Source organism: Protopterus annectens, chromosome 2.part0, assembly GCF_019279795.1.
Source record: "Protopterus annectens isolate FY-2018-M chromosome 2.part0, PAN1.0, whole genome shotgun sequence".
NCBI lineage: Eukaryota > Metazoa > Chordata > Ceratodontiformes > Protopteridae > Protopterus > Protopterus annectens.
The window spans coordinates 1,102,248,759-1,102,270,296 of record NC_056728.1 but is presented as its reverse complement, the minus strand read 5'-3'; the positions used below and the strand labels follow the sequence as shown (position 1 = coordinate 1,102,270,296).

At 41.2% G+C, this 21,538-nt stretch overlaps 1 protein-coding gene across 2 annotated transcripts in view; it reads right to left on the bottom strand.

Moving 5' to 3' along the window:
• Positions 1–21,538, bottom strand: part of TBCK (TBC1 domain containing kinase) — a 1,512,759-nt gene that overhangs the window by 837,003 nt on the left and 654,218 nt on the right. For both annotated transcript variants that reach the window (XM_044061297.1, XM_044061298.1), the window contains one exon: positions 12,455–12,584. In XM_044061297.1, coding sequence (XP_043917232.1) covers positions 12,455–12,584 — 130 coding nt within the window. The remainder of the gene's footprint in view (positions 1–12,454; positions 12,585–21,538) is intronic.

The following is a 21,538-nucleotide window of genomic DNA, read 5'->3' as shown; positions in this document are numbered from 1 at the left end:
AAAGACTGAGGATATGACGTCGGTCATGCGCTTTTATACCCTGACGCTATGATGTCAGATCTGAGCGCCCATGACCGACGTCAGCCTAATACTTTGGTATTCGGGCCGACCGAGGACAGCGGACTACCCCATATGTAAGGACTGCAGCAATGTGAGATGAAGAACATCACCCCCTTATGCCACACTGCAGTGTCAGCAATCAATTTACTTGGTGTGGGAATAGAACCCAAAGCCTGCTGTACCAAAGATGAATGCTACCTGTTGCACTACTGAAAAGGTGGGCTTCTAAATGAAAGTCCAAGAGAACTGTTTTGATTAAAAAAAACAAAACATCAATCATAGTCCATTAGAATGACTCGACTGTATTGTAAGTTGAGATAAGAATTGAGAAAATATCACTCCTGCACTCCCCAGTTTGGATGACATCCCCCCACTCCTGCTTCTTATATATACCAATTCTGAGACTGAAATGTTTGGAAAAAAGAGAAAACCCAAAGTCAATGTAGTCTGGACCTTCCTAAAAATAATACAGGGAATGCATATTAGTGATTGACAATTAGTGTTTTGATCAACTGTAGCAATCTTAAATATGGTACTAGAAAAGGTAGTCAGTCACCTGGCAATGTTCCACAGAAAACTATCCACAGGAGATGGGTAAGTCTAACCTGTCCTGTGCACATTAGCTTGCATCTTGCCTGAGTTAATCCAAACCAGCTTAAAACAAGAACTGATAACAAGCAGTAGTAATGCTACAAACCCTAGAAAGTGATTCTGGGAGCTCTAGATACTTTGCCATTTCCACTCTTATCTTGCCCACAATAGAATCTTGAAGGCTCTTGAGCAAGCAAACCTCATGGTCCAGATCACTAAAGAATGGATCATCTGTACAGTACATAATTTTCTGTCCTGACGATAACCATCAAAAGAAAGAAGAATTTGCAACAGGCAGATGCTCTCACCTTTAGCATCCTGCATAAAGAAAAAATATAGGTGGACATATGAGGATCTATGTCAGACAAAGAAACAAAAAACTGAAAGACTTGTTGATTGTCTTTTTGGCTTTTCCCGGTTAGGAGTTGCCACAGCGGAACTCCGGTCTGCTAATGATTGGCAGTAGATTTTTTTGGTGCCAAGTTGCCAGCCTGACGCCCAACCTTCAGTGAAGGCACGCCCATTCACACATGTCTTTCGGAGGCCACTTGACTGTGGGAAGGACATACAGAATCCACATAGAAGGCACTCCAGCCGAGAATCGAAACTTAAATGTCCACCTTCCTTTTATGTTACAATGTCCACTCCTAAAATCTGCAACAAGGATCCCACAAAGGACTGACTGCTGATTGAAGTCAATATATGTGTATGCAAACAATCATCAAAAAAATGTAAATATGGTGCTTACAGAGACAGAGCAATAAATGTAGTTCTACCACCCACACAATACTGAAGCAAAAACCTGTCCACCAAGGCCAAAATCCAAAACCAAAACTGGTAACCAAAATCATGACTCACAGCCACTTTCTTCAATGCAATCTTTAATAAAATGTTAGTGCTTTCAATTAGTAATGAATGGAGACTTCATCAGAATCTTTTTCTTCTTTCGGCTGCTCCAGTTAGGGATTGCCACAGCAAATCATCTGTTTCCATTTCTTCCTGTCCTCTGCATGTTGCTCTGTCACACCAACCACCTGCATGTCCTTTCTCACCACATCCATAAACCTTATCTTGGCCCTTTCTCTTTTCCTGTTACCTGGCAGCTTCATCCTTAGCATCTTTTTTCCAATATACTCTGCATCCCTCTTCAGCGCATGTCCAAACCAAAGTAATCTTGCCTCTCTGGCTTTGTCTCCAAACCTTCCAACCTGGGCTGACCCTCTAATATACTTATTCCTAATCCTGTCCACCCTCGTTACACCCAGTGCAAATCTTAACATCTTTAACGCTGCCATGTCCAGCTCTGACTCCTGCTTTTTGTCAATGCCACTGTCTCCAACCCATATAACATGGCTGGTCTCACTGCCCTTTTGTAGATCTTCCCTTTCACTCTTACTGGTACTCATCTGTCAAAAATCACTCCTGACACTCTTCTCCACCCACTCCATCCTGCTTGTACTTTCTTCTTCACCTCTCTTCCATGCTCACTATTACTCTGAACTGTTGATCCCAAGTATTTAAACTCATCCACCTTCGCCACCTCTACTCCCTGCATCCATTCCTCTATCCTTCCTCTCATTCACACACATATATTCTGTCTTAGTCCTGCTGACCTTCACTCCTCTTCTCTCTAGAGCATATCTACACCTCTCCAGGGTCTCCGCCACCTGTTCCCTACTCTCACTACAGATCACAATGTCATTTGCAAACATCATAGTCCACAGGGACTCCTGTCTGTCAACCTGTCCATCACCAGTGCAAATAAGAAAGGGCTCAGAGCTGATTCTTGATGCAATCCCACCTCCACCTTAAACGCATCCGTCACTCCCACCGCAGACCTCACCGTTGTCACACTACCCTCGTACATATCCTGTATCACTCTTACATACTTCTCTGACACTCCCGACTTCCTCATACAATACCATAACTCCTCTCTAGGCACCCTATCATATGCTTTCTCTAAGTCCACAAAGACACAATGCAACTCCTTCTGACCTTCTCTGTACTTCTCCATCAACACTCTCAGAGCAAACATTGCATCTGTAGTGCTCTTTCCTGGCATAAAACCATACTGATCACTAATCATCACCTCCCTTCTTAACATAGCTTCCACTACTCTTTCCCATAACATCATGCTTTGACTGATCAATTTAATCCCTCTGTAGTTACTACAGCTTTGCACATCACTCTTAGTCTTAAAAAACCGGTACCAGAATACTTTTTCTCCATTCCTCAGGCATCCTCTCACTTTCCAAGATTTCATTAAACAATCTAGTTAAAAACTCCACAGCCATTTCACCTAAACACCTCCATGCTTCCACAGGTATGTCATGTGGACCAACCGCCTTTCCATTCTTCATCCTCTTCATAGCTATCCTTACTTCCTCCTTGCTAATCCACTGCACTTCATGATTCACTATCCGTACATCATCCAACCTTCTCTCCCTCTCATTCTCTTCATTCATCAGCCCCTCAAAGTACTCTTTCCATCTGCTCAACACACTCTCCTCCAGTGGCATCTGGTGACTTCAAATTAAAGGGGGGCTGCAGGAGACAGCTGAATTGGTGGGGCCATTGGAAAGGGGTGTGGTCAACCAGAACGGGGTGGGGCTATGCTCAAAACCACAACAACTGGAACTTTAATTAAATACGCTGCCCTGAATGCCAAACCATCATTACAAATGTCCAATCAAGACAAAATGAAGTGTAGAAGAAAAAAATATTCCAGTGCATTGGCTACTTGACAACTTACTTAATATCTGGATGGAAACACAAAGGTTGTGATGCATGAAAAAATAAATTATTTTTTAAATACATTACTGGAATGCCAGTCAGAATCAAGTAAAAAAAAAAAAAAAAAAACAAGCAGCACTCAACTCAAACGACTTCTCCTTGCACTGCAGTTCTAATTATAATTTATATTTAGCTTTATAAAATTACCAAAAAAACTGCTGAAAGTAGCAATCTCTGTGTGATATCCCCACTTGTAAAAATTATTCTTATCCAAAAAAGACCTGCTGCCTGACAACAACTATCTACTTGTTTCATGGGGAAGACATGATCAATGTAAAAAATGAACAGCAAACAAAAAACAAGCGCAAGATAAACTGCTTAAAGGATTACTGCACAAGTTATGGACCACACATGATAGATTGGCATTCTGTTTAGTTTACGAGTAAAGTCTGCAAAGATGACTGCAAGTCTCTAACAAATGTAATGAGCTTCAGAAAATACTGTAATCCTGTCCTTTATTACAAATACTGTCATATGCATTTCAATACCTAAGGGTTATACGTTATCTAGTTATGTAAATACTCTCTGCAAGGCAACAACGAAAAGGCTTTCAATGTTGGTAATTCTTTAACAGTATGCTTATTAAAGCTTACTTGCATCTTGCAATCTCCGACAAGCTTACCTGATGGCCATTAAAGCATTGCTACTTTAATACAGAGCAACACGGCACTGTGACAGCATGCATTTTCTGAATAATAAGAAGCATAAATCAACAGTATAAAAATATGACAGAAAATCAGAACATCCTGCAAAATCAAGGACAGATGAAAAACCATGGTCGTACTTGTGGTCTACCTTGGATGGGGGAATACTCTGCACACTTACATTGCACAACTGCTCCTTGCCTTGCTTGGACACATCCAGAGCCACTACAATGGGGAGTGGGGTGCAACAAGTATGTCACAATTTGAAATGTCTCTGATTGACAGTGATGGCTCTGCCACTCATACCTCACAACAAGAAATCTGGACAAAGCCATACATAGAAGTGGGACACAGGCCCAAAACTGAGGGCAATTTTTAAATATTGCTCTTATAAACTTAGAAAGTAGTAGGTCTTGCATTAGTATGAATTTTCTGAAGGGTATGAAATCTGAAACTCAAATGTCTGCCATTATTTTCTAACTTCAATTTTTAATGGTTTGCCACTAATTTGCCAGAAAACTGCAATTTTATGAAAAACAGACCCAAAATGTGATGCAAAAATATAAAATTGCCACACAACACAGCTGGGAACCTGTCAAAGAAGGGACACCTTTTTAATATTAGTACTGTTAACTTGAGCAGCTGACAAAATAAGAGCATCTACAGACATTTCTGAAATAAAAGTAATCTATAACTCTGATCATTACAGCTATTTATAATTGTAAACCTTCTACTTTTTCTTCCAAAATTGCCATTTTGCAGAGGGATTATTAGGGGGAGAGCAACATTTTGAGCCAAAATTGGGGACAGTTGAGAGGTTTGGATATTCCTAATTCTATATAGCAATTTATTTGCATGTGCCTCTCAACCTCTTAATGCAGGAAATCTGGACAAGGCCAAATATATTGGGGACATACAAACAGTACAAAAAATTGCTCTTGTATGAACTTAAGACAGTTAACAGAATAACAGGTCTTGCTTTAGCATGCATTTTTCTGAAGGTTATGATGTCTGAAACTCAATATCTGTCATTATTTAGTGACTTAATTCCTAAATGATTTGCCAGAAAACCACAAATTTTATGAGGAACAAACCAAAAACAAAAACAAAAATCTATTCATTCTGCAAAAATCTGTACAGTTGACAGGTATAGTTCAGCTGAGGGCATCTTTGAGTTTGCTGCCCTTCCCCCCTCACAAAATCATGGTCGAATGGAGCCTCCTCCCTGCAGCCATTCCAATGGCCCATTCCTTGGTTATTTCGCCCCATTTACCATAAACACTGTAATGTGCATACTACTTTACTTCTGCGATGATTTGTATTTCATCTGAAAGTTTTATTTTGCATTTTACAGCACAAACACTAAGACATCTGCTAAACAAAGCAATGCAGTCTCACAATGAAAATAGACTTAGCATTAAAACTTCTCTTCCCTTGAAACTCACATACATTGAAACAGCATTGAAACCCACATTCAAAGAAAATACATTTTGCCAGTGGCAGATAAAGGTTAACTTTGGGCTGTTTTCAAAACCATAGGCCCCTTGAACACGAAACATACACGTGCTCTTTGATACACCTTTCTGCTTGTATTAAATTATATTCCTTGTACAATACAGAAGAGTTGTTAGAGGACATTTTAAATTTATTGTTTTGAACATTTTTTCCAGTAAACAATGAAACAAAATGCATGCATCATTAATGACAAAACTGCCCAATTCAGAACATTTCCATCATAAAAAAAGTCTACTCAGACTTGTACAGTCCACCAGTATCAGTAAATATGCACACTCTGAAGAAGTAAAAGTCATCTAAATAATTCCACATTAAAGAAATATGTAACTACTGACTAGCAAACAACTTTATATGTCATTGTTTCATCTACAAATAAAGTGCCTGTTGCCCTTGAGGAATAAATTGCCTATCTTGCATTAAAAAAATGATAAGCTAGTAATATCGTAATAGGGAATGGATGGCAAACTGATAACAGGTTCATAGTTACTAGGTATCTTCGCCAAAAAGGACTGCAGCATACACCCCCCTTTACAACACAGTACAGTATCAGCAATGAATCTACCTACTGTAGGAGTAGAACCCACAGCCTTCTGTATCAAAAGCAAGTACACTACCTGTTGTGCTATTAACACAATGCAAGCAGACTCAGCATAAGCAGCACTAAACTTTTGTTCCCCTGCAACTCTCAGCTCCTTGTAAAATCTACTCGACACTCAGCTGCATCTCTGAACTTTGCAGCACAAGAAATCTGGAAAAAGCCAACATTTATGGGGGTGGGGGGCAAAAGCCCAAAAACCAGGGACACATTTTAAACATTGCTTGTATAATGTTGGAAAGTTGCTAGAATAAAATGCTGTGTTACCACCATACATTTCACTGCCAAGTCTTGAACCCAAGGGACCCTATGCAAAATAGTCAGAGCAACCTACCACTATGCCAAATCATCTATTTTGTGAAAGAGAGGAAGACTGAAACTTAAATGGCTACCATTTAGTGAATTCAGTTCTCACCATAGCTGTCAACTTCTTAGCACAAAACACCCAAACAAAGCCAATAACTGGGGAATACAGCCCCCAAATATATTCAGTGAATTCAGTTCTCACCATAGCTCAATCTTAGCACAAAAAACCTGTATGAAGCCAATAATGGGGGAATACAGTCATAGGTTCATAGGTTCATAGGTTCATACTAGGCTATCTGCCCGAGGGCATTTACAAGCCTAGCCCATAGTTTTGTGGCTTACGCCACCCCTTTAGTATGGGGAACTATACCCATTATTTTGCTGTGCCTCTGTTGAGCAGTGACACTGAGGTAATCCCTGGGGTATATCTGCGATCTCCCATCCATTGGTCAAGATTTCTCTTGAACAAGGCCAGCGAGGTGCTCTGCCTCACATATACCAGGATTTTATTCCACAGCATAGGGAGTCTTTGGGTGATGAATCTATCCCTCCAGCACGTCCTATTAATAGCCGTGTCGAGGTTTAAGTCTCCCGCCCTTGTGGCTCTGACGGATCTAGATTTTTGAGGTGAAGCATATTCATCAAATCTGGGTTTGACATGGCCTTGTATGTTAGGCAAAGGTCACCTCTGAGCAAGCGGTGCGACTGAATAGAGCTGGAGTTCTTTCAGTCGGGCAGCATAGGACAGATGTTTGAGACCCTTTATCCTTTTGGTGAGGAACTTTTGTGGCCTCTCCAGCTGCTGCAAGTGTCGGGTCAGATACATTCGAATGGGGCATTGTACTCAATCATTGGTCTGATGAGTGATGAGTATAGGGAGACTATGACCTCCCTTGATCTAGATGAGAATCCCTTCATGATAAGGTGGGCAATGTAGAAGGTCTTCCTAACTACTTTAGCTACATGGGTGTCGAATGACAGACTACTATCAACCTGGGTCCCCAGGTCCCTGATAACTTCTTCTGTACTCAGTGGATTGCCACCTATTTGGTAGCTAGGAGTAACCTTGTTTTTCCCGAAGGGTATGACTATGCATTTTTTGGCATTTAACTTTAGGCCATGGCTCTGGCACCAGTTATCCGTTTCTGTGAGACCCTTCTGAAGGATATCTGTGTCAGATGTGTTTTCTACTATGGCCCAGTTTGCAGTCATCTGCAAACTTTGTCAGCCATAACCCTCCTGTGTTTGCTTATACTTGGAAAAGTAGATGCCAAACAAGAGTGGGCCCAGGACTGAGCCCTGTGGTACACCACTTGTGACAGGCTTTGAGTCTGACATGGCGCCAGCAACTCTGACCCTGTGGGTTCTGTCACTCAGCCAGTTTGCAACCCATCTTGTGATGTATGGGTTAACATTTAAGCTGATGAGTTTTTCAATGATACCCGAGTGGGGTATTGTATCAAAGGCCTTCGCCAGATCGAGGTAGGCTGTATGGACTGCCTTTCCTCATCAATGGCTTTGGTGACTGTTTGAAAAAGTCAACCAAGTTTAGAAGGCATGATCTGCCTTTGACAAAGCCAAACTGGGATGGATCCAAAGTCTGCAAATTCCCTATGTCTTTATTTATGAGGTCCATTATGATCCTCTCCATGGCTTTGCAGATAAGGCTTGTCAAGCTAATGGGCGGTAATTTCCAGGGTCGGTGGAGGCACCGCCTTTGTGAAGTGGGACCACAGTTGCAGTGCGCCACTCCTGGAGTGCGTATCCAGAGGTAAGACTATGATTAAACAGCTGTCCTAGCTGTGGGTTTAATTCCTCGTTGAGTTCGTGGAGCACACAGCCGGGGACACCATCAGGTCCCATGGATGCTGTGTTTTTGCTTTGGAGAGAGCAGTTCTCACTTGGGCGTTGGAGATGTTTGGGGGCTGCAATCGCTTGGTATAGATATCTCTCCTTTTGGGGCAGGGAGAAGTTTGCACTGAACCTGTCAGCCAGTATGTTGGCAATGTCTGTAGGATCAGTAATCTTCACATCATTTTGAACTAGTTCTGAGCATATCTGGGAGTTTCCTCCCAGGTTTCTAACATAGCTAAAGAAGGCCTTATGATTGTCTTTTGAGTCTTTAGCTATTTTTCTCTCAAAATTTGCTTTGGATGATTTTATGAGAGCTCTTAGTTTTTACTTATAGTGATCAAGGGTGTCTTACCTTTTAAGGATTTTGCTCTATCTTGTAGTAGCTTCCTCCTTTTGTTGTAGAGTTTGTTTATGGCTGGGGTCCACCAGAGTGGACGCTTGCCTTTGGTACAAAGAGTCTTTGTTTTGCTTGGGATTGCCTTATCCATGCAGTCCTGCAGGTGCTGGTAGAAGGCATTTGTAAGTGATTCAGCGGCTTGAGTACTGTTTTCCATCGGCTCGGGGGCCTTAAAGGAGACCACACTAGTCTTTAGAAGTGTGAAGTCGGCTTCGAGAAGTTCTTTACTGTGGTCTTTTTTATTTCAGGTGGGGGTGGGATGAGGACCTCCAGCGAGATTAGTTTGTGATCTGATCTCACCAGTGAGGGGTATACTTCCGGTGTTGAACATTGTGCTCCCATGTTCGTGATGATGAGATCAAGTATGTTTTCTCCTCTTGTGGGGATGGTGACTAGTTGTTCCATGGCATTTGAGTTTATGAATTCCAGGAACTTTTGGGCTAGGGTGTTTGGGCTTGAGTAGTGTTCCCAGTCTATATTAGGGTAATTGAAGTCACCTAGTATGATGGTGTTTGGTGATACATTTATCCCCTCTAGTGTTTTCAGGAAGGCCATGTGAGGTTCCTGAGTTTGTGAGGGTGAAAGTTATGTAGATTATCTCAAAGCCCTGTCTCATAGTTCATAGGTTAGTACTAAGCTAACTGCCCTTGTGAGCCATTTTAAGCCTAGCCAATTATCCCTTGTGAGACTCAAACCCTGCACCTTGTGTTTGTAAGGCAAACACCTTAGCCATTAAGCCACCCTCCCAGTCCCAAAAATAGGGACAAATTTCAAATATCCATATTATAAACTTAGAAAATTGCTAGAATAAAAGGTTTTGTGTTACCATGTACTTTTTGAAGAATACGAAGTCTGAAATTCAAATGCCTGTTATTTTTATTTAACATTTGTTAACCAGGAAAGTCTAACTTGGAACAAAAGCCAACTTTCAGCAGAGCAGGGAGAAACACTCCAGACACATGTTCTTTATAAGATGGGAGGACATGCAGACTCCACAACAAAGGCACCCCAGTCAAGAATCAAACCAGAGAACCTGTAGCTGTCAGGCAACAATGCTACCAGTGCACCACAGCACTACTAACTTTGCAAGGAAAAACAAACCCACAGAAACCACAGATTTTATGAGGAACAGAACAAATATGAGGCAAACATCTGCAATTTTTTTACAAATGGTGGTGGGTAGGGAATTCAGGCCCTTGCCACTTGCACCCAAGGTACAGTATTCTTTACCCACCACCATGTGTTCTCTCTAGCCACCAGTATATAGCAACTGGGGCATTTTATACACACACACACACACACACACACACACACACACACACACACACACACACACACACACACACACACACACACACACAAAACCTTAAGCACCCCGGTAGGTGATCCAGTCTTCCGTTCCACACTGCAGCTAATCCAGTCGTTCCCCAACAAGCTCTTCTGTTCCACACACTGCTGCAATAATCCAGTCATTCCCTCTGTAAGTCACCCGCGCAAGCTAGCAGCTAGTTTCCAAACGTTCCCCTGTAGTCTTCTCCTCAGCCCATGCATGCTAATGGCTGGTTTCTGGTTTGGCTTGGCTCCGCGAGAATAGGCTGGAGGCTCCAGCCTGCCGATGACGCAGTCCGGTTTCCTTCTTGTCTGTGCAGTCATCACCACACAGACTTCTGGGCTGCCAGGGCAGAGATGCCTTTCTCCTCTACCCGGAGTGTCTAACACAGCAGTATGGAGTTTTGTGAGTACCCAAGAACTCTAAGCACTCATGCGTGGAGTGCCGGGACTCGTGACTTTTTTTTTTTTTGTACAGGTGGGGGGATATTTCTTCTGGTGGGGGGATTTTCTTCTTTCTTTTCTACAGGTGTGGGGGCTGCAGTCCTATATCATGAGCCACCCCTGCTCTCCTAACTTGTGAGTACGTTTCCCTCATTATCCTTTATCACCCTTACCTGTTGCACATCTTCACTAGCTCGGTCTCTCTGTCTAGCCAATCGGTACAGGTCCTTTTCTCCCTCCTTAGTGTCCAAACTTTCATACAACTCTTCATACACCTTATCCTTAGCCTTCGCCACCTCTCTCTTTGCCATGCACCTCATCTCCTTATACTCCTGCCTACTTTCTTCATCTCTCTGACAATCCCACTTCTTCTTCGCCAACCTCTTTCTCTGTATACTCTCCTGTACTTCCTCATTCAACCACCAGGTCTCCTTGTCCTCCTTCCTCTTTCCAGATGTCACACCAAGCACCTTTCTAGCCATCACACTCACTAGCTCTGCTGTAGTTACCCAGCTATTCAGTAACTCTTCACTGCCACCCAGTGCCTGTCTTAACTCTTCCCTGAACTCCACCTCACCCTTTTTCAATTTCCACCATTTGATCCTTGGTGCTGCCGTCACACTCCTCTTCCTCATCTTGATCACCAATGTCATCCTACAAACCACCATCCTATGCTGCCTAACTACACTTTCCCCTGCCACCACTTTACAGTCTTCAATCTTCTTCAGACTGGCCCTTCTACATAAGGTATAATCCACCTGTGTGCATCTTCCTCCACTCTTGTATGTTACCCTATGCTCCTCCCTCTTGTTAAAATAAGTATTCACCACAGCCATGTCCATCCTTTTTGCAAAATCCACTACAATCTGACCTTCTGCATTCCTTTGCTTAACACCATACCTACCCATCACTTCCTCATCCCCTCTGTTCCCTTCACCAACATGCCTACTGAAATATGCTCCAATCACCACTCTCTCACCCTTGGATACAGTCATCACCACTTCATCCAACTCCCTCCAAAATTTTTCTTTCTCATACATTGCACACTCAACTTGCGGAGCATATGTTCATCATTACACCATCAATTTCCAGCTTCATAAACATCACTCTATCTGACACTCTTTTCACCTCCAAAACACTCTTAGCATACTGTTCCTTCAGGATAACCCCTATGCCATTTCTCCTCCCATCCACAGCATGATAAAACAATTTGAACCCACCTCCGATACATCTAGTCTTGCTACCCTTCCATCTGGTCTCTTGCACACACAATATACCAACCTTCCTTCTGTCCATCATATCAGCTAGCTCTCTCCCTATACCAGTCATACTTCCAGCATTCAAAGTTCCGACCCTCACTACCACAGTACTAGCCTTTACCTGCCTTCGGGCAAGCCTTCCCCCTCTTCTCCTCCTTTGGCCAACAGTAGCCCAATTTTCACCAGCACTCTGTTGGCCAAGAGTGCTGGTGGCGGTCGTTGTTAACCCGGGCCTCGACCGATCTGGTATGTATATCTGTATTGTTGTCCGCATGTATGATTTGGCAAAAGTTTACGCCGGATGCCCTTCCTGATGCAATCCTCCCCATTTATTCGAACTTTGGACCGGCACAAAGAAATGTACTGGCTTGTGCATCCCCAGTGGCTGGGTTGGAGACTTCATCAGAATACACATCCATAAAACCATTAAGCTTAAACACTCATCATATTATATGACAAAAAATAATGACACATCACTGTGAGCATTTAAAAACCTAAACACTCTCCCAAAAATTCTGAAGACAGTGGCTGTAAATCATATTTTTAGTTACCCACACAACACTGGGAAAGAATTAATTAGCTCATTAACAGTGTTGCATGCTATATAATCTACTTTCCAATACTCTTAAAACACATTCAATCAGAAAGCAATTAACTGATTAGATACCTTCAAGAGCCTGTCGAATAAAATGATTCTGTGAAGCTGGTACTCTGTGTCCCTCTCTCGGATAATCAGGGGTAGACTGGCAGCTGCAGACAGCTCATTATAACTGCTTGACTGGGGAATGCCAGACTGGCTGTAATGGAAAGATTTCAAGTATTAATACCGAAAAGTAAACTCAAGATCTCTTTAAACTACGCTGCTTTTCCAGATTTGTTACATATTTTGTTTTCTAGTCTAGCAGCTAACATCACTTAGACAGCTGAAAAATTCCACTGAACTGCTGTTATCATATGACAGTAGTAAGGGACGCTACTGTACTATGACATCACCCCATACAAGGTAAGTGTTATAAATGTAACAGAACCTAAGATATGAAACTATATCTAATACCAATGAAGACAAGTTATAACTTACATCTTTAAAAAAAAATAATTAGGTATAATGCTCTGCATAGCTTTAGGTACAGGCATATATATACTGCATATGCCACGTGGTAAGTTGGCAGAACAATATCTTTATGGCAAATTGATAAGGAATTTCTTTTCATCAAGTCTCCTCTATGGAACTAGTCATCACATAACATGATTCCAGTGAAGCCTGATCTCATAGCTGAGGGAATTCACATGCTAATGTTTTGTAAATTACATTACTTACCTTCTTTAATGCACAGAAATTTAAACACACATAATTACCACTCTGGCAATGCAGATGAGATGGAAGGGGACGTTTTTTATGCCTCTAGATAAGAGACATATCTGAACTTCCCACCACCACTATGTCTTGCCCAGTGATCCTCCCTTCACATGACTGGCCTGTATGTTGCCATCTCAGAAGCAAGAGCTGGCAAGCGGGGCTAATTAAAAAATTCCATCCCAGGACGACTAACAGACAAGTGGTAGGGAGGCCATGAGACCCAATGAGCCTCCCTTTCCTCCTTTTGCAGCTTCTAATCCAATGGTGGCTCGACAGAGTTCGGCAAGCATTACTAACCATGGGGAGCATTGCCTTGGCATGCATTCTAATCCCTGACCCCTAGGCAGCTTGTTCTCTGCAAGCTCAAGATCCATGGGTGTTTCACCTAGTGCTCCCACTAGCAGTCATGTAAGCAGCAAGCCAGAACTGCCACTGTCCCTTCAGGATGGGTGAGTCAGCAATGGCTGCCCACTCCATTCCTCCCTGCCTCACTCTCAACAGAGCTTCTGTCACAACTCAGACAGTGGCTGTCTGGGTCACAAGTCAGGACATCATCCCACTGTGCCATGGGAGTGGGACGAAATATTGGAACTTTCACTAAAGATATGATGGAAATGATTAACAAGGGACTAAACCTGACCAAAAATACTATGGAGGCCACTATAACATACATCTTGAAAAGGTTAACATTTAAAAGGTTCCAATTTCATGCAGCACAGCTTCAACGTCAAGCAGTAAAAAAAAAAATCAGGCAATGAGTATAGAGTGAGGGAACAGGCTAAAAACCAGCAAAAGCGGTAAGCCACACAAGATATTCAACCTGGATATCATAAGAAAATAACAAAACAATGCCATGTTATTCATATAACAAAATCCATTTATGTCTGGAGTACACCGAGCAGTTTTGCAGATATTTTATCTCGGAAGAATGTAGGCAGGCAAGGAGGAGGCAACCAAAGTAGTACAAGATTTGAAGAACAAGAATTCAGGGAGTGACAAAAGCAATGTAATATTGTGTACTACCCAAAAGAAGGAGAGGTGAGACATCACAGTTCAAATGTCTCCTTGGAGTTTATAGAATACAACATCAAAATATCACACAGAAGAAGGAGTTACTGTCTCAGTGAAAGGGAGAGGAAGAATTCTACACATAAGGCAGACATAGGCCCAGCTTCACTAAACAGGTAAAGACTTCAAAACATGTTAGCAATGAAGTGCATGGAACAGACACGACAGTTCTAGTGACAGAAAATGAGATATTAGCTGTAATGCATGGCTTATTCAGTAAGCAGGCTACGTATGCTAAGCGGTATAACACTGCAAAGTATTTGCTTCTATGACAAAGACTGCATTACTTCTTTCTCAGTTCTTTATTAAAGAAAATCCTTTTATTTGGTCACTTTAGAAAGGAAGGATGTACTTTTATGTGGAAACGTGAACATGCAAATTTTAGAGTAATGCTCTATCCTGTGCTCCTGAACTGTTTTCTTTGTTACTGCCTCATCCACTTCTTCCATCTACTCTAGAACTTATCCATTGAGCTACCTATTACCACTGTTTCTGACAATGTTGTCCAGTATCCCAGCACTTCTTTTGTGACATATTTTTATTCATCCACCCACAAACCCTTTTTGCCACCTTTTGCTGATGTGGTTGGGGTATCAGTGACAATCATCTAAAGGCAATGTTTATACCACCTTGTGGCTAGCCCTGCCATGGTGGTTCTTCCACATCACACACGTGGTCAGTTTAGGTTATCCAATCCACCTACTGCATGTCTTTGGAATGTGAGAGGAAACCAGAAACCCACATGAACACAAGGAGGACATGCAGACTCTGCATAGAAGGCACCCCATTTGAGAATTCAACAGGGAAACCTCTTGCTGTGAGGGGTCAATGCTATCCTCTGTGCCACCCTCCCCCCTTCCAGATACCAACACTCACTCACTGTACTTGTTCTTTAGCTCAAACCCTCCCACTTCTCCTCTGACAACACTGGTGTGTTACAAACTGTCTCTTTTCTTCTGTCTTTTGGTGTACACATACTAAGCTGCATGTTTCTGCTTATGCCTATCCTCTTCAGCTCCTTCACCGTTTACTAAATGTCTGATACACGGTTCTTCTGCCAGCTCAATGTCTCTTTATATAAGACCACAAAAACTGAACATTTCACTCTTTATGTGGCATTTCCTATACACCTGTACACGGGAAAATTACTTTGGCACAACAACAGTTTTCCATTAACCAAAATATGTCTAAAACAAATAACACTGCTACAATGAAGCCAATATAAATGCCCAAATGCAGCAGAACCATAAATGGAACCAAATGCTTATTAAACTGTTTTTGTTTTGTTTTTTTAAATTAGGACTTCATGAGACACTTAACAATAAACAAGCATCAACTATATTTGCTAAAGCAGTCTTTAATCAGTACAGTGTGCACAGGGTTCTCAATACAAATAACATGACATTAAAATTATTACAATTACTAATGCTAAATAAATTCAACTAAAGTAACAGAATGAAAAAGGTGAACTAAACAACTTACAAAATAAATACAAAAACTTTATTATTAAAAATCACAGCAAGAGTTAAGTGCGATAAATTGATTCTACATAGAACAAAGTGGTTTAGGATTATCTGATTTGCTAGGATAATTTAGAGCTACACAGTTAGGGCTAATATATATAGCAAAATATTATAAACCAAAGTGGAAAGTGATGATGATGATGAAATATGGGGGAGTTTAAGAAATCAGACAGAGTAGGATTTTGAATGCAATTCTGTAAGGAGAACAACAGCTATCTAGAATATTGTATTCACAAAGTATTCTAAGAACTAAGCCAACACAGGAATGGAGAACTGATATTTTGCCAGCTGGGGTGACATCAAGTAGTTGCATAGAAATAAGAAAGAGTGGGCTCGAATTTACTGGAGAAAATTAGAATAATGAACCATGGTATTCAGAGCAAATAACTAGAGAAGGAAAGGTAAAAGAATCTGGACAGCAGGTTAGAGACTGCCTTCCCTACCAAGGACTGGTTTGAGTATAGGCAAAGGGACAGGAGAGTGCTAAGTAAAAGACCAGTTCTAGTAGAGTTTTTAGTCAAGTCCAGAACAGAAGCTTTTTAAACAGGTACCTGAGGCATCGGTCCTCATAACACCCCTCGGTGCACATTAATTACACATTAATACACACCCTGTCAGGCATTATTGCTTACTTAAAAACAGCACTCCTGTAAGAATCTCAGTGCTATGCATTGCACAGGATTTAGTGCAATCTATTTTGAAATGGTTTGCTTGGCAATTACCATCCAATCTTTCCCCCAAGCAAAGGAGACATAAGAGCTGCTCTAGCTACCTAAAGGTACGCACCTACTTCAGGTAAAATCTAGGTCATCAGTAACAAGAATGATGTGAATGGCTGTTTCTCCACTGGATTAAAAAACAGAAAATTAATTTGTTAGTTTACGGACAATTTAAATGCCATTTTCAGTGGGGAATATGGATTGGTCCTAAGGGCTATCTGATACTTGTCAAAAATCATGAAATGGTTCCTTAAAAGAGGGCCTGATCTTATAAGATTCTAATTTGAGGACCACTACACAAAGCACCCTGCAAGAGAAATTTCAGAGGACGGCCAAACTTGCCATCCAGGATATCCAAGTAACATGAAGCAGACAGGTTCTTCAAAGTTGAGTAGAAAGTATAACTCTTCTGCTAAGGAACTGCTTGACTAGCCTATGCTGGGCCACAGTCTCTCCCACTACAAGTTCATAATGAGCAAAAACTGTTGGTATACGCACTTGTATGGTTGAGGCCAAAATCATACAAACTGACCAAATAATATGGCATGGGATACTGTTTGTCCCAAAAAGAAAAACTCTTCCACATGGCAGAGTATATCTGTCAGGTGTAAGGCTCTCAAGAGCTTCAGTCATCCTGATCATCCCCTACCAGGAGGTCAAACAAAAAATTTTATAGCAAAAGTCAGGCTTTGAGATAGAGACATCTGTTGCCCCAAGAAGTTTCCTTTATATCCGGAGACTTGCCAACATGAAACTCCACCTTCCTCATCATCCATGGGATGACAAACCACGTTTTGCTCCTTCTTCCCTGAATTTTGTAATCGGGGAGATAGCAGGAAGAAGTACAGTAATTTGTTTTGCCACAAGATGAAGAACACATTCCCACTCAGCTCCTCAACTGCCCTCTATGGTAAGGGATACAATGTTGGAGAAGATCCATGACACCCTGGTTATTCAGCAGCCACTGACTGTTCACTATTCACTTAACAAAAATATCATCCTTAGGCGTGCAAAAGAGACTGTGAACACTATAATCACCATAAATCACAAAAAGTGAAGGAAGGTTGGAACCCTTCTCTTCACACACGCTGCCAATTTCATGATCTCCTTGGTCCTCTTCATTGGCAGAAATAATTGTCACAGAGACTGTATAGTTTGGCCCTAATTAAGGCAACCTACTGAGGTTGGATAAGAGAGGGCATTCTGTTAGCTTATGGCGACATCTAGGGCCTGCAGCCACAGAAACCTTCACTCTAGGGACACAGTCAGGAAGCCCTACTCTGAGGTCAAAGGCAATCACCCAAACAGGGGAAGTCCCCTGCAAGGCTCTAGCCACAATGTCTTGCTCCTTGGCAAACAATCTGGGTGCTGGGGAAAACTAGTAGCAACGTATACCTCATAACAAATCAAAGTAATGATTTCCGCAGAACCCAAACACTGATCTGTCAAAAGGCATCCATCACATTCAGTAACCAGTACCAAGTGGCAGCAGGGCCAAGCCAATCTGAAAAGTCACATCCAGAATCTGATACACCAGATGTGTCTGCTAAAGTCACAGAAGTCCAGAATGAGAAATAAACTTTCTGTCCCCTATAAAACAAGAAAGATAGGAACACACCAATTGGCTTCACATAAAGGTGACATAACCTCTACAGTCCTTCACAGAAATGCATAATATGTCTGTCTTAAGAACTCTATTGAGACATTTTGATGTCTAGGTGCAGCATCTAAGAAATCTATTACACTGACTATTGCAATCATGTCCATCTTCTACTGGCCCTTTGTCGTAGCTCTAAGCTGATACAAACTTATGAGAAATGCTCCTAATGGAAAGTTCTACACAAAAGTTAGGTCTGCAACTGTTGGGCCTTGAGTTTCATCCTCTTGGGTGATTTAAGTGACTTCACTACAGGAAGCAAAACCATGAAACTCTTTCGGGTCTTCTTTGGTGTTCAAGAGGGCTTCTTTTTTTTTCAGTTGGTTGACATTTTTCAGAAAACAATCAGGTGGGGGAGGGCTGAAGAAAAAGGAACACAAAGCTCCTCAACTGTAAAGAGAGTCTGCAACACCTGCAATGGTTCATCAACAGCTCACTATGGAAGCTAAAGATACTGTCTTATCAACCACCTCCTCCTTGAACTCAAATTCCAAGCAAAGTGAAAAACTTTTTCTGTGTCTAACCTACTAGAATAGACTGAAAGAGAGATAGATAAGACAAACAACTAAAATATCTAAGCCCTAATGTGGCAGATGAGAATACTCTCCTCTTCACATTTCCAAGTTCTTAAACCCCTTGTCCAGATACAGGACAGCAGCATTCTGAAGTTTTTGGGACATATCCTGGACTAAGGAGATCAACTAGGTGTCACCTAAAAAATACTTTTAGGTGCTTTGTGCTCTCATGTCTGCTGACCACAAAGCCTTCTCCATTTAGACTTTAACCCTTCTTTCCCCATACTAGGGAATCACCCCAGTACAGTATAGGGGTTAAAAGTTGTCCGGAGGGGTTGTCATACAGGTATACATCAGGGTTGCTTGTACCCTCGTCAGCAACCTGGCAATGAAGGAGTTAGTACAGTCAAACTTGTACCACCTCAGGGAACTACAACATCTTCCTCTTATGAGTCCATGCTCCTATGTAATTGATAATGAAATGACTGTTACCACCAGGTGGTAGCCTGATGAGCTGGAATCCTGTCCCCAGGATGTGCACCTTAAGGACACCTTCCTCTGAGAGATTTTGCCTGCAACTTCATGCTCTTCTCAAAGAGAAAACCCTTCCTCCCTTGCCAGCTCTGTCAAGTACCTGAGCTACTAATCAAATCTGGGTTGTGCAAGCCATACTTAAGACTTTATTTCTCTAGTCCACCAGAAGTAGTAGGTCACTTAACAGTCTACTCCAAGGTGCCTGTTCAGGATTTCGCTTTATTCAGCCTGGGGAGTTTTAAGAGGATATCTCCATTCTTAAGAACTGCAGGAGCAAAATCTGAATGCTACTCGATTATACATTTATATATGTATATAGGTTTACCATCATAATATTGAATGACAATTATTATTTGGTCGAAAAATTAGATCCCAACCCAAAACATTGAATTGTCAAAATGTCTATAATCATTACATTGAAAAAGCAATGAGGTCAACTGTACTATTTTGCAGGGGGGCTATGCCCCCCTGCACCCCCCCACCCCCTACTTAAATATATCAACTCTGAGATCGCACTACAGTGTAGAAATGGGCAAATTCGATAATTTTGACCTTGTGAGTTTAGACTAATTTAATTTCAACATTTTGATCATTCAATAAATATATATATATATATATATATATATATATATATATATATATATACCAATTCAGTTTCAACCATTTGTCATTCAACATTTTGATGGTAAACCATATATATATATATATATATATATATATATATATATATATATAGAGAGAGAGCGAGCGAGAGAGAGAGAAAGAGAGACAGACAGAGAGAGAGCATCATTTATAAAGGTCTTTAGAGGGTAGTGACCCAATCCAGCATAGGATGAATGTGCCCCAAGTAATGAAGCTTCAGAGGAAAAAAGGTTGAAAAGGAACACAAGAGAGGATGATAAAGACGTACAATGGAGGGTCCCTGGTTTTAAGTTCTATAATTCAAGAAAAACGTAAGCTCCTAAAATTAGTGAAATCCAAAAGCAAACTCAAAATGGGTTATGTTTTCACAAGAAAAAAAAACACATCAAACTAATCAGTAAGAGGTAAAATTGTGATCTAAAACCTAAAAGAACCCTCACCATCATTAAAAAGAACCCCCACCATCAATAAAAAGACAAAGGACACAACGTTTGGCAAATACAGGGCATTCCAGTAGTCAAACAATGCATGCAGAATAAGCAAATAGGAGACATTCACAATTTGCAACATAAATATAACCTCAAACAAAAAAAAAAACGCAGACACATAAATAACTGAAAACCTACTACATGAGAAAGAAACTCAGAAATATTTACTTGTGAATAACATTCACTGACTTTGTTATTAAATTCTTTAGGGAGAAGAACCTTAGGTGGGTAGATTGGTCCAAGGACCATTTGTAGAGATGTCTCAATCCAAATGGCAGGGACATGTTATACGGCTGACACAAATACTTAATTACAATTCGATGTTCATCATTATTTAGGTGTTAAATCAAATAGGTACACTATATACAATACCATAGTAAAATCATAAGAAACTTAAAAATATAGTAATTTTATGGCCATAATTATCTCAAGTATCAAAGAGCACAGTAATTACTTGGACAAGTGCTGTTTTCCACAGTTTTAATAGGATATAGTAGGCTGTTGAAATAGCTACAAAGAGAAGAAATGTCACCTACAAAAGGCATGAAAACTACTAGTAAAACAGGGAAACACTAGGAATTTATAGAAGGACAATATACATAGAATCTGGTCACAATAGTGGGAAGACTTAATATTAACTAAAGGAGTAAACAAGTGTGGAAAAATACCATTTGCTCAAAATTTGTTGTTATGCACTGTGACGCCCTCGCCCTGGCCCAGCAATCAAGGAGCCTCAATCCTCACCATTAACACCAGAGAGGACATCCCTTATATGAGGAAAGGAAAACAAATACACACAGTAAAGCACAATTTCCCTTAAGTGCACGCAGAGATCACAGTCAGTCTGGGGCTGGTTGCTTCCCAGGTCCCAATAAGACTCCCCACTGGCACAGCTATAGGGTCCAGATCTCAGCCAGGCTGGCAAGCTAACCTCCAGTACCTTCTCTGTCCAACCAGTGCTTCGAGTCCCTGCCCAAGTTGCTGACACATACACCCACTTTGAGATAAGTATTTATACAACTTCACAGACACTCCTGGGAAAGGCTGACACAGTATCTCAAGCTGTGCCCCTTTACCCAGACTATACGGTAATAATTACTGCCACCACCAGCTAGTAATTATCAGCTACCCAAAGGCCCTTAAAAGGGTGTCAAATTATTACTGTGCAATATTATTATTCAATTGGCAAGTGTGACTAAACAGTCCAAGGCTTATTAGGTGGCCTTGTACAATAAACTCTATAAATAT